The following is a 13,626-nucleotide window of genomic DNA, read 5'->3' as shown; positions in this document are numbered from 1 at the left end:
TGGAACTTTAGGCAAATGAATTTATCTGTGTGGGCTTCAGTTTCTTCTCTCAGGCAAATGGGGAGATTAATAGTACCTACCCCTTAAGGTTATAGTGATAAATAAATTTTTTGAATGGTGCCCAAATAGAGAACTTTTAGTTAACATTAGAAATTTTAGTTAAAATTATTATTTTTCTGTCATTTTACCCGTTCAGTGGTGAAGGCTCTGTTTCTTCATTTGGCAAGCAAATGACAACGCCACTCAGCAACTTCTCGGTGCTAGTCATAGAGTAAATCTATGACCAAGGCCTGGTCTCCTCTCTTGGTTTTTCAGCCTAATATGGGAAACTCTGCAGATCCACTAGACTGAAACAAATTCTCAAAGGACATGGTACAACCCAGTTCACAGTGAGGAATCAGGACCAGTCATAGAATCCCAAAGTATCCCCATCCAGGTCAGACTGCAGAGGCATGATGCTGAGTGATCAGTTTGAAGAGTTCTTTAGGGATCTCAATTGAAGCAGTTATGATGGAAAATGCATGAACTTTGGGGCCAAACTTGGGTCTGAATCCTGTTTCTATCACTTATACTAGGTGCATGACCTCAGCTATGTTATATAACCTCTCTGGACCTCATCTATAGTAAAAAATGAGCTGTTGTGGAGAATTAATGAGATCATGGGTGTAAAAACATCCAGCCCAGTGATTAATAATTAGTAGATAATCAATAAATGTTGGGTTCCTTCTTTTTTCCAACCAGAAAACTGATAGTTTACCCAGACTTTAGAACCAAAAGAAAGCCAAAATTATTCCTGACTACAACAACAAAAAACAGGGGATAATGTAGACCCCCAAGAAAAAACCCCAGTGGTCAACAGACCCAGATTCTAGTCCTCTCCTTTAGTGTCCCCTCCCTAAGAGCCCCTTCAGAGACAAGGCTGACAGCCTTCTTCCCTATGCCACATTCATTCCTACAGTTTGAGTTAAAGAATCACTATAATTTAGGAGCTTCTTGTACAATTAGGCCTGGAGAAGAACTGACTGAAAGAGTATATCAAGGAATTTCACAAAAGAGAGAGTCCAGCCAGGCTGATGTAGAGCAACACCGAGAAGGTAACTGTCACTCCTTATGTTCACCTATGACTGGTGGGCTCATCTCTGGGGAACATGAGTGCTGGGTACCATACCCCCACAGTACAGGAGCACACTCTCCATTCTGGGCATTTTTCCCCTTAAGGGATTTGCCCAAACAACTCTTTTTCCTCTAGCCCAAGCCATATATGCCATTTGTAAAAATTCTCCTTCTTTCAGGAATTTTAATCTATTGTTAGCATGATCTGCCCTTGGACTTTTAAAAATATATTTTTTTCTTTATTTCTGAGAGGAAGGGAGGAGAGAGAGATAGAAACATCAATGATGAGATAGAATCATTGATCAGCTGCCTCCTGCACACCCCACACTGGGGATCGAGCCTGCAACCAGGGCATGTGCTCTGACCGGGAATTGAACCGTTATCTCCTGGTTCATAGGTAGACACTCAACCACTGAGCCATTCTGGCGGGGCTGCCCTTGGACTTTTAATGGGCAGACCTTAAGTTCTCAACAAGCCCTATAAAAATAAAGGTGGCAGAACTCAAGACACAAGTACCTCCAACAACTCTGAGACAAAGGCACAGAAGTAGCAAGACATCCTTACCTCCTCTCTGCTCCCTCCAACTGCCTAGTGACCACTGGAGAGGTAGGCATAATTTATGCCTTCTCATGTATTTCAGCATGGTCTGGTCCCATATGTTCTTGTGCCTGGGAAGGCCTGCCTCAAGTCCTTAAGATGATGGGCACAACGTTCCACAATCCTGCCTGACCACTGTGTATTACAAAACGTCTTAGCAATCAGTCTGGTCTGTAGCCCAGCTGTCTGGGGCCAGGCTGGATGACATCTATGTAAACTCCAAACCAGGTTCCTCAAAGAAAACTGAGCAAACAGAAGACCTTACCATTTCTATAGAAACCTCAGAGGTAGCAACTCACCCCAACACCCTGAGCAGCCACTTACCTCCCTGACTGGCTGGTCTTCCTGTTTCCTGTTACTGGTTTCCATTTGTCCCCAGGAAATTCCTGCAAAGCAAAATTCTGATAAGTCAGAGAGCTCTGAGCAGTCAGGTATCTAGATGGCCTCAAAAATGCGAAGAGTTCAGAAACTTGTCCCTGGCCAGGTCCCCCAGATGGTTTCTTCTACTCTCCCATGCAGTTAGAGAAATACCCACCTGGAGGGCTGCCTTTCTATCAGGAGGCCTGCTGAGCTGCTGGGGGCATGCAGAGACCAAGAGAGCGCTTAGGGATCTTGACAGTGTAGTCTAGAAACACAGTGTTTCCCTCTCTTTCTCCACTCCCCTCCCAAACCACGTTAAAAACCAGTTTAGCATGTTTGCTGTTTGCTCTGGCTCTTGTAAAGAAGGCATTTTTGTTTGTTCTGCCTGGTGAACCTGCTCTCTCCCTTTTACTCTACCAACATAGAAAGCATCTTCTCAGAATCCCTGGCCCTTGAGGGAGCTTTGAGGCCTAAATTAGCTCTTGCTGCTGCAACCCTTTCCCAGAGTGAGGCAGAGGAAGATCATGCATTCCAGCACACTGCAAGGGCCCTTCCTCCTCCCAGGTCCGCTGGCAGGGGATGAGGTGGGCTTACCTCAGGGGAGCCTGAGTGCTGGGTGCCATGTTCCCCACTTTACAGGAGTACATTCTTCACCCTGTGCATTTTTTTCCTGAAGGGCTTTGCCAAAACAACTCTGTCCCCTCTCCACATGTGCCATTTGTAAAAATGTCCCTACCTTCCTAGTCTAGCTCCAAACCTAATACAAATTTGCCTTTGACATTCTCCCTGGTTTTGCTTTCAGTACCTTCTATCTAGCAACCCAGAGCTTAGCCCAATGAATGCATAGGTATTCCTAAACCTCAGTGATGTTCCAAATTCCCTCTTTCTCTAATGCTACTATTGGTCCCATTCAAAGTTTTATTACCTTTGCCCCAGTTAAACAAAAATTACTCCCTTTTGGGACTAAGACATCTGGTGTCAGTCATACTGGCGAAGATATTTAATAGCTGTGCTATTTGAGAGGAACTATGTCACCTCCCCAAACCTCAGATTCCCCTCTGGCAAATAAGGACTATGCTATATCTAGCTTTGCTCGGTTCCCAGTAGTGGGATCTGCATAGATAATGCCTAGCACATTGCTCAGCACATAGGAAACTCTGGATGTTAAGTGTCATGGAAAGGATGAGGTTACTCAGCTTTTACAGGACCAGAGCAGTCCCCACCTGGATGTGTCATGGTAGAGCAGCTCTAACCACTTGTTAGATTTCAGACTCTGCCTTGATGCCCTTGTGAGATGTCCCTGCACTCAAAGACATGTTACTTGCTCAGCCACAGTGGGAGCCAGGATTTCCTGTCCATGCCCTGTCTGGCCCTATGGGAAGTGCTCAGTAAATAGCAGTGGCCAAACCAAACAAAGTCCTGTCCCAACTCCCAACCTCCCTCATAGATTTACTTTTTTTCCTGAGCCACTTAGGTTGCTATAAATTGCCCGCATCCTTTGAACCAAAGAGCTAGTCACCCCATGGCTTGGTGCAGATGGGGATTGCTGCCCCAGTGGAAGATATACTACTAGAAGGTGTCCTGCCATACTGGAGAGAGCCTGGGCTTTGCAATCAGCCTGTGGAGAAACAGTGTAAAAGTCAATTAGGAGTTTGGCCCTGAAGCAAAACTATTCAAGTCCCACACTTGCCCTTTACTAGCTATGTGACCTCAGGCAAAATATATAACTTTTTAAAATCTCATTTTCCCCAGCTATTTAACAGTGTGATTGTGATAATAACATTGCCTATTTCTTGATTACTTTGAGGACTGCATGAGTTGACACATGTAAAGTGCCTAGAGCCATGCCTGGTGCACAGTAGACACTCAAATGTTAGTTATAATTGTTCAGATCCTGCCTTTGCCACTTGCTAGATGTGTGATTCCTCTGAGCCTCAGTTTCCTCAGCTGTAAAACGGGATACTATTATAACTTATCTCATACAATTGTTAAATGAAATAACCTGATAATATATGGAAAACTAACTGGCATGAAGTATGAGGGATGTGTGTACTGATTTTAGTTCCCTTAATAGCACAAAACAGGAGCCAATTACCTCTTGAACATCTTCCAGGGGCCATAAGGAAGGCATCATCCCTACTTCACACAGCCACCATCACAACTACCTTAGTCATGTGAGCTGGGGTATCCTAATCCATGCTATAACTTTACTCATGTTTGGGGGAAGGGTGTGTTCAGGTGGCTGGGGTAAGAATGAGCATGAAGTGGCTCTTATATGGCTACATACATGTCTGAAAGGCTAGTGTCTAAGCAGACCTGTTTAGCTAGTCTAACAGGCATTAGGGACTCAATGTGTCCCTCCCTCAGAGTGCAAAAGGAGGCCTGCATTGCTGCTGCCAATAGATGCAACCTGCAAATTTTACCTCCTTCCTTTACAGAGTTATTGGCCCTGGACTGACACTTCTGTAGCTATGATCTTCTGCCTCCCTCCAACTTCAGTCCCCTTTCTCTATTGTCTATTTGTAGGTTCTTCTTTCAGCAAACAGTTTCTCAAGCTAAGCCAATCTCTCCCTTATTTTAAAAGATAATAACTCACACTTATCTATCTGGCAGTTACTGTTCTAAGTGCCATACACAAGCTACATCATTTAATCCTCAAAACCAACTTTTGAAGTAGGTACCATTAGTACCCCCATTTTTAAAGTGGGAAAACTTAGAAATTTGAACCTTGGCAGTCTGATTCCAGCATCAGTGCCCCTAAACCGTTATTTTATATTTTCTCTCATTTTTTTCAATATTTTATTATAGATATTTTCAAGCATACAAAGAGTTGAACAAGTTTACAATTAACACATATATCCACCACCTAGATTCTACAATTAATATTTTACCATATTTGCCTTATCACATATTTCACTACTCACTCCTCTATCCATCCACCATCCTATCTTAAATTCTTTATGTATTTCAAATTCTTACAAACAACTTTATCCCCATAAAATTAAAAGCTTAAATGAAATAGACAAATTCCTTGAAAGACAAGCTACCAAAACTCATATAAAAAGAAATAGACAACCTAATGACCCTATTAAAGACATTGAATTTGTAGTTTAAAAACCTTTCCACAAAGAAAACTCCAGACCCAGAAGGCTTTGATAATGAATTTTATCTAACATTTAAGGAAGAAATAATACCAATTCTGTACAAACTCTTCCTGAACATGGAAGAGGAGGGCATGCCTCCTAGCTCATTTGGTAAGGCCAGCACCTGGTATAAAAACCAGACAATCCTATATAATAAAAGACTAATATGCAAATTGACTGAACAATGGAATGAGTGGTTACTATGATGTGCACTGACCACCAGGGGGCAGATGCTCAATGCAGGAGCTGCCCCCTGGTGGTCAGTGTGCTCCCACAGGGGGAGCGCCACTCAGCCAGAAGCCAGGCTCATGCCTGGCAAGCTCAGCGGCAGTGGCAGGAGCCTCTCCTGCCTCCGCAGCAGCTCTAAGGATGTCCAACTGCCAGCATAGGCCTGCTCCGCATGGGAAGCGGGCCTACGTCGTCATTTGGACATCCCCCGAGGGCTCCTGGATGGCGAGAGGGCAAAGGCTGGGCTGAGGGACCCGCCCAAGCGCACGAATTTCATGCACCAGGCCTCTAGTGACATTATAAGATTACTACAGACTATAATCTTTGATAAACATAGACACAAAAATCAGTGATCCCACTTCTGGGAATATATCCGAAGCATCCCAAAACACCAATCAGAAAGAATATATGCATCCTTGTGTAGCAGCATTATTTACAATAGTCAAAATCTGGAAACAGCCCAAGCGCCCACCAGCAGATGAGTGGATAAAAAAGCTGTGGTACATTTACACAATGGAATACTATGCAGCTGTAAAAAAGAAGGAAGTCTTACCATTTGCAACAGCATGGAGGTACCTGGAGAGTATTATGCTAAGTGAAATAAGCCAGTCAGAGAGAGACAAATATCATATAATCTCACTAATACATGGACTCTAATGAACAAAATAAACAGATGAACAAAATGGAATCAGAAGCCTGAATACATGGAACAGACTGGCCTATGCCCAAGGGGAGAGGGATGTGGAGATGACTGAATAAAGAAGGTGAATGAAATAGCTAAAGAACAAATATGCATACCCCATGGACACAGACAAACATTTGCTGAAGGCCAAGGAAGGGGGAGATAGGAGAGGGTGGAGGTGGGCAAAGGAGGGGTGCGGGGAGCTTCTGCAATAATGTCAACATTAACATTTTTAATTAAAAATCCTTAAACTATGAGAAAATCAAATCTAGTAACAAAGCGAATAATATGTCCTGACCAAGTGGGTAATGCTAGGCTAGTTCTTGTTTCAAAAATCAATTAATGTAATTCACCATATCAGTAGATTCCTGATAAAAGCTCTCATTAAACTAGGAATAAAAGGGAACTTCCTCAACCTGATAAAGGACATCTACAAAAACCTACAGCTAGCCCAGCAGGTGTGCCTCAGTGGTTGAGCATTGACCCAGGAACCAGGAGGTCAGGTTTTGAATCCTGGTCAGGGTGCATGACCAGGTTGCAGGCTCGATCCCCAGTAGGGGGCGTGCAGGACACAGCCCATCAATAATGTTCATGTCTCATGGATGTTTCTATTTCTCTATCCCTCTCCCTTCCTCTCTATCTAAAAATCAGTAAAAACATATTTAAAAAAACTCGACAGCTAACATCACAATACTGAAAGACTGGAAACAAAGCAGCGATATCTACTCTCACCACTTCTATTAAACCTTGTATTGGAGGTCCTAGGCTGTGCAATAAGTTCTCCCTCTCCCCTAGAAAAAACATACACAGTGGACATATTTAAAATTATTTCCACTTGCAGATGATATTACCAAGTAGAAAAATGTTTAAAAATCTACCAGAAAGCTACCAGAATCACTAAGTGAGTTTTAAAAGTTTATAGGATACAAGGCCAATACACATGATTGAATTGTATTTCTATATAATAGTAACTAAGACTTTTAACTTGACATTAAGAAAACAATACTATTTACAATAGCATCAAAAACATAAAATCTTAGGGATAAATATAACAAAATATGTGCAACATTTGTATGCTGGAAACTTTAAAGTAAGTTAGAGAACCAATAGACTTCAAAAACTTCAGCATTCATATCATTAAATAAAGTTCCATATTTGTTTATAATATTTTAAGGCAAAATTTACTTCTAGTGAAGTGCACAAATATTAAGTGTACATTTTTTGAGTTCTTATGAATGCATACACCTGTGTAACTCAAACTCTTATCAAGATATAGAACATTATCATCACCCAACAAAATTCCCTCATGCCCTTTCCCAGTCAATCTCCGTGCCACCTCCCATAGGAAACCACTGTTTTGAATTATTTTCCATAGAATAGCTGTTTTAGTACTTTATATAAAAGGAATAGCAGAGTATATATTCTTCTGTGTAAGGCTTCTTTCACATCTAAGGTTCCTTTATTCAAATAATATGTATTGAGCAATTTCATACACCAAGTCATTCAGAAGCATTTGCCTATGCAACAACAGTTCAACACAGGAACTCACTTCTGGTTTGAATGCATCAGCCAAAGGTGGCACTAAGAAAGCCACGGAGAAGTAATCTGGCAGTGAGCTGGTAAAGACGTAGGGGGTCCTCCCAGAAATACCTTGGGAGATGGCGGTAGCTTATGTTAGGGCGATAGGTCATAACCAGGTATAGCAACAGCCAGTGTAAACCTGGGTCTCAGACAGAGAAAGAAATTGGAGAAGAGGGAGAAGTATTTGTCCTTTAGAAAACCAGACAGATCAGATTCCTTAAAGCAAAGCCTGGGGGACCATTTGCAAATTTTGGAGCTCCAAATAGTTCTAAAGCAGGAAATGGAATACATGCTGTTTTGTATCAAATACTGCTCAGACACTCTATATACACGATCTCATTTGATCCTCACAACTGATTTATGAGACAGCCATTATTTTCCTCCACTTTAGTGATGAGGTAATAAGACTTCATTTAGTACTTGGCATTTTATGAGATAAAAATTTATTTGTCCCTTTAAAAATCACATAACTGCCAATTTTGGTGGTTGAATGACTTGCTTAAGGTCACTCAGATACCAATTATACGGCCAGAGTATAAATCCCAGTTTGGTCCATTTCATGAAGCAAAAGTGATTTTATTCTAACTCTAAAGATGAGGTAATTGCAATTTTGATAGCTGCGTGTCATGCCCAAGGTTAGTAAACTACCATATGGTGGAGCCAAGACTATATTGTTTTAAGAAATTATAATTGTTTTCAAATGATTCACCTTGCTTTCTCCTTAGAAAGAGAATAGTGAAGCTCACCCATGCAAGTAGCAAGTCCTCACCTGCACTGTTGGCTTCCTGGGTTTCCAAGCGTTGCCAGGTGCCAAGCTGCTGTCCTCCAGGGTACTGTGCTGGGGATTATGATAGCAAGCTGAACACCGAATGCATTGGTGGTGGTGGCACCGACAGTTGTAGCAGTTTGGCATCATATTTCTCTTTCGCAAAGCAGGGCAGATTTCCCCAGAACAATAAATGCAAGGGTCATGTACTACAGCTCCCTGGACACTGCAGGAGTAAGAGCAGGTCCTGTGGTAATCAAAATCACCACAGTGCAGTGGCTTACAACACATGGATTGTTCTAGACCTTTGCTTACAAAACATTCCGAGTAAGTAGGAGTTTCTGACTGAAGGGATGACATGAAATGATATGATTGGTCTGTGGCATGATATGGTTGGTCTGTGGAATGATATGATTGGTCCATGGGATGGCGCCTCAATTCCCTATAGCTGGAGCTCTTTGGCTGGAAATTTTGGTCTATAGGTTTTGGTCTCTGGGTAAAAGTTTTATTACTATGAGTGGTTAAACCTGGCAAATGAGATGTAGAGAGGGATTTGCTATTCTCTTCAAAAAACTTTCTTCTGTCTGCAAAGGGCAAGAGGATAGCTTCCTCCCCAGCTTGGGCAGTAGAAGCCTTCAATTCCTTGTTATCTCCTGGGCTGGAAGAGCTTTCTGTGGCTAGTGCCACATGCGGCTGCAGGTTGTGCTCTGGAGACCATCTCCAATGACCTCCACAGACTCCGCGGTGAACACTTGTTTTCTCAGAGTCTGAAGAGGATGAATCAGATGCTTTCCACCAGGTGTTCAGACCCAAGGAGGACTGGCCAGGCCTCTGGCTAGGGCTCATTCGGCCCTCCAAGCCTATCCTAGATTCATGGCTCTCAGGGGCATGGCTTAGGCACTCTGAAGACCTAGCCCTAAGCATCATGTTCTTGTTAAAGAGCTTATCTCTGGGGCTAGGTGGTTTTTCATATGAAGGTAACAAAGGTGAATTAGAGGCAGGAAGTAGAGGACTTTCCAGGGGCTCCTCGGCCTCTTCCACTTGCTCCTTAGTGTCACACAGCTGTGATAAGGGACTCTTGCTTTTATGGAGCTGGGCCTTCCTCCTCTGAATTTCATTCCGCAGGTTGGTAGCAAAACGCTCACTCTTCCGTCGGTTTTGGATTGAGCGTCCCCGGGTCCCTCCATTTCGCCTACCACCCACCCGGCTACACTCCTTGGGCTTGTTGTCCCCTTCTTCAGTTGCCTCTGTGGTGCCAGCTACTTTAGTGGTTGAAGAACAGTCCCTGGTTTGTTGAACAAGAGATCCAGAGGCAGAGGGCTGCTGGTTGGGCAATTCATTGCCTGCTCTGCTTACTCTGTTTGGGTCCTGAAAACGTCTTTCTGGAGGATGTCCATCAGCTTCTTCATGAGGGGAGCTGCTTGGCCTCTGGTGTCCTGAGCCCATAGACCTATCATCCACTGGCCTGGTCTTTCTCTCTTTGCTGGGCTGGTCCTGGGTTCCTCCTATAGGGGGACATGGACTTTTCTTCCCTGTGTGGCTGTTATGCAATGGGGACAGAGTCCACTCATGCCCATCCTGTCCAGTTGGGAGCTCCATCCCCTGGCTACTCCTAGTATCAAGGTGCACATGCTGCAAGTGGGATGCCAGCAGCTGTTCAGGGGCACTATGGCGATGGCCTGTGGGTCCTGTGAGGCGTGAAGGGCTGCCAAAAGAAGAAGTCTTAGCTATCTCTGCTGAAGCCTTGCTGTGTGGGCTGGAATCATATGATTTTTGGAATCCAGCAGCTTTGCTCGAGGCTTCCATAAGTAAGTGCTCAGAGCCCTGTTGATTGGATTCAGGAGGTTGGCTGAGCTCACAGTTCTGATGGCCCTCATTGGTCACTTGGTCTTGCCCACTGAGGCAGCAGACTCTGTGAGGGTTCCTTGGGCATAGCTCAGTGTCTAAGCTTGGTTTCTCCTTCTGTTGCAAAGAGCCCATAGGCTCAGAAGCCCTGCGCTGCTCTCCATTGAGGAGTTGGGCTCTGGAGGTCTGAAGATTGTCTCGTCTCACTGGAGGTTGTGGTGGGCCCTTGGCAGCCTTGGCAGGCCCTGAGTGGTGGACCTCCTGTGGGCGGGATGACATCTGGGAGCTGGAAGTCAGCTGGCCCCCACTGGTGCGCCGGCTACCTCCTGAGGTCTCCGCCACATTAGGTCTGCCATTAGGGGTCTTAGTTAACCCTGGGCCTTGCATGATGCAGTCTGTAGAGGCTGGCTCCTCTGGCCTAAGGGAAAGGGCACAGTCAGAGGCATTTGAGCTGGCCGAGAAGGAGCTGTAGGCTGAGTCACGCTGGTTAGGGTACATGTTCTGGTCAATGGGCAAGAGGTGACCCTCATAGGTGGCTTGGCCTGGTTGCTCCAGGCTCTCCATGCTGCCAATGGAGCTGCTTTTCTCAGTGCTGCAGTGCCGGGAGAGTGGACACCACTGCACACACACGTCACTGTAAGACACAGGGCATTAGTTAGCCAAATTGCCAAATCCCTTTCCCACTGTGGCCAGCCCTGCCATGGGAGAAGGCAAGACAACCCAAAAGGCACCTGTGCCACCAATGAAAGTGAGATACAGCAAGAAAGGAAGTAAGGGAAAGATATGGACACTGGGGTACCACAGTGATATGGTAAAATGGGAGAGAAGACAGCATATGGTAGAAGGATGGGGCAAGATCCCAAAGACTAAAAGTGTGAGGTCTCCATTGGAGGTTATGTTCTGCTTGATGTCAGTGAATCTAGAATTGCTTCTGACCTGTCACTGTTTCCAGGGTGTCAGCGTGGGGCTCTCTGCCAGGAGATACAATCACAGATTATTAACATTAGAGAGGGGCCTTAAAGGTCTGATTCAATTTCAGACAGCCCATTTTGAAAATCAGTGGCTCTCAAATTTGAGCATGCATCAGAATCACAAGGAGGGATTGTCAAAACACAGGGCCTCATCCCCAAAGTTTTAGGTCTGGGTAAATACTGAGAATTTTTGGTTTTAACAAGTTGCCAGGTGATACTAGTGCTGTTGGTCCAGGGACCACACCTTTGAGAACCACTGGTATAAAGCAAGCTCTGCCAAGGAAGAGATTTTTAGGAGGTTATATTTCACAAGGTAACTCAGTTCTAGCATGTGGCTCAGACAGGGCTGGAATTGAGGCATCTCTGTTTTTTTTTCTTGATAATAATAATCCTGACCATTTACCAAGGACCTATGATGTACCAGGCACTTTAGAGTGTCACATTTCAAACTTAAGGCAAGAAATTATCTGCACTTTATAATTAAGAAAACTAAAGCTTCAAGAGGTCAAGTAAACTGACAGCCTCACAAAGCTACTAAAGAAGCAGAGCTAGAATTGGAACCCAGGCCTCTGTAAATCCATTGTCTTAGCTCTTCTGTTATACCATCTGTTGAATGGGACTATAGTAATATCTGCATTGGTAGGTTGCTTTGTGAGTAAAATTAGATAGTAAATGTAAAGCTTTTGTCACAGCTGGGCACCTAGCAAAAGTTCAATATATGTTATCTGCTGCTCTCTTGATTGCTGTTTCCATGGCTGTTGTTATCAGCATTCTCTTTACTACTAATATTGATAGTATAGTGGCCCTTGACCATGATGCTGCCCTCATTCTCCATGGTAAAGGCAAACTGGGGAGACCAAGTAAGGGACTAGGGTCAGACACAGTCTTAATATTTAAGTATGATTTCCCACACACAAAGCCAAATTGAGCCAAGTCATGCCAGTAACTCCTATGACTAGAACCACAGAGGTTGCAGGTTGCTCTCAGAAAGGCCACAGTTCAAAAAGCCAGAGCTGAGTAGTGGCAGGAGCTCATGAGACTCTCAGATCAGCCTCCCATAATTCTTGCTCCCTGCACTGCCCCTTAGCCACTCTGTTCACTTGACCTCTGGGCTAGAACCTTTCAATTCCTTGTTGGCAAGGGGACCTGCTACCCACCCCACCACCCTTCCTGCTCAAAACAACCACACCCCCTCTCCAACAGGAATCAAGATCAAAATGTGTTTCTGTGTATTCTTCTAGATCAAAATTACCTCTGGCTCTGCACTAAGCCTATGGCTTCCAATGCCAAGTAAAGTCACTGAGTGGGAGCCAACTCAACCTTGAGCTTCCCTGAACCTCTTCAACAGAAATCCCTTCTTGGATGATATTGTTGTGTGAGGGAAAAGGCAGCTAAGGCCAGCAGCTTTACTGGCTCTGAGCTTGCTGAAATAGTTGTATACCTCTTATGGGAAGTTGTTTCAACAACAGACTATACCACACTCTCTGCATTGAGAGATACTCACTATTATTCAGGGAGATCACATTCTGAAGGTTTTTGGCTCAGTGACAGAGCTGATGAACACTGGATGAGGTTGTAGTGAGTCACTGTAGACAGGGAAGAGGAGCAGAACTGAGCCCTTGGGCCCTCCTACATTTAGAGGAGGTGAGGAGGAACCATGGAAAGAGATGGCAGGGGAGCAGCCGGTGAAACATATGAAAAGCAGGGAAAAAGCCAAGTAAGTTAAGTATTTCAAGGAAACATTTTCCAAGAATGGGAGTGACCCAAAGCTACAGAATTATCATCAGACTAGGACTAGAATGCAGATTGGAATCCCATTGCATTTTCCATTATAGCACTCTGGGCTCTATAACATCCAAAAGGTACTAGATCAGAGGAGAAGAAGTGATCACATTACCTACCCTCCAGACCACCTTCAGAGGAGAGTTCCAAACTCACCTTGTGTTGCAGCCGGAATGCCAGGACAAACTGAAGGCTTCAGAAGGGACATGCATGGTGGTAGCCGCTTCAGGGCATCCCTCCAGCAGCTTGGCCACATGCCATGAGTGCGGCCTACTGACAGGGGCGTTTCTCCTACAGCAAGAAAGGGACAGGAAGTAAGCTTAGAGAACCAGAGCTGAAATCACTTCCCAAGCAGCTTCCGTCCCCACCCTTTTTTTCTCCTAAAATGAAGTACAACATCTTGCAAGGAGTTGGCATAGGAATATTGATGGCCCTCTTCAGCTCCTAGTACTCAAATCTCTTTCATCCCAAAGGGTGATCCCTGGAGAAACAAAATATTAACTTCACACAGCTATTGTGTTCATAGGTGTATCCCAAGCATGTACAGCAATGCCAAAC

At 44.3% G+C, this 13,626-nt stretch overlaps 1 protein-coding gene across 1 annotated transcript in view; it reads right to left on the bottom strand.

The window, feature by feature from the left end:
* The window catches only part of SHROOM4 (shroom family member 4), a 201,829-nt gene that overhangs the window by 33,078 nt on the left and 155,125 nt on the right, over positions 1-13,626 (bottom strand). Inside the window, exons 3-5 of the mRNA XM_054718521.1 lie at positions 13,225-13,359; positions 8,474-10,949; positions 2,035-2,096 (exon numbers count right to left, since the gene is read on the bottom strand). Coding sequence (XP_054574496.1) covers positions 2,035-2,096; positions 8,474-10,949; positions 13,225-13,359 — 2,673 coding nt within the window. The remainder of the gene's footprint in view (positions 1-2,034; positions 2,097-8,473; positions 10,950-13,224; positions 13,360-13,626) is intronic.

Source organism: Eptesicus fuscus, chromosome 1, assembly GCF_027574615.1.
Source record: "Eptesicus fuscus isolate TK198812 chromosome 1, DD_ASM_mEF_20220401, whole genome shotgun sequence".
Taxonomy (NCBI): domain Eukaryota; kingdom Metazoa; phylum Chordata; class Mammalia; order Chiroptera; family Vespertilionidae; genus Eptesicus; species Eptesicus fuscus.
This window is presented reverse-complemented; position numbering and strand designations above follow the sequence as displayed.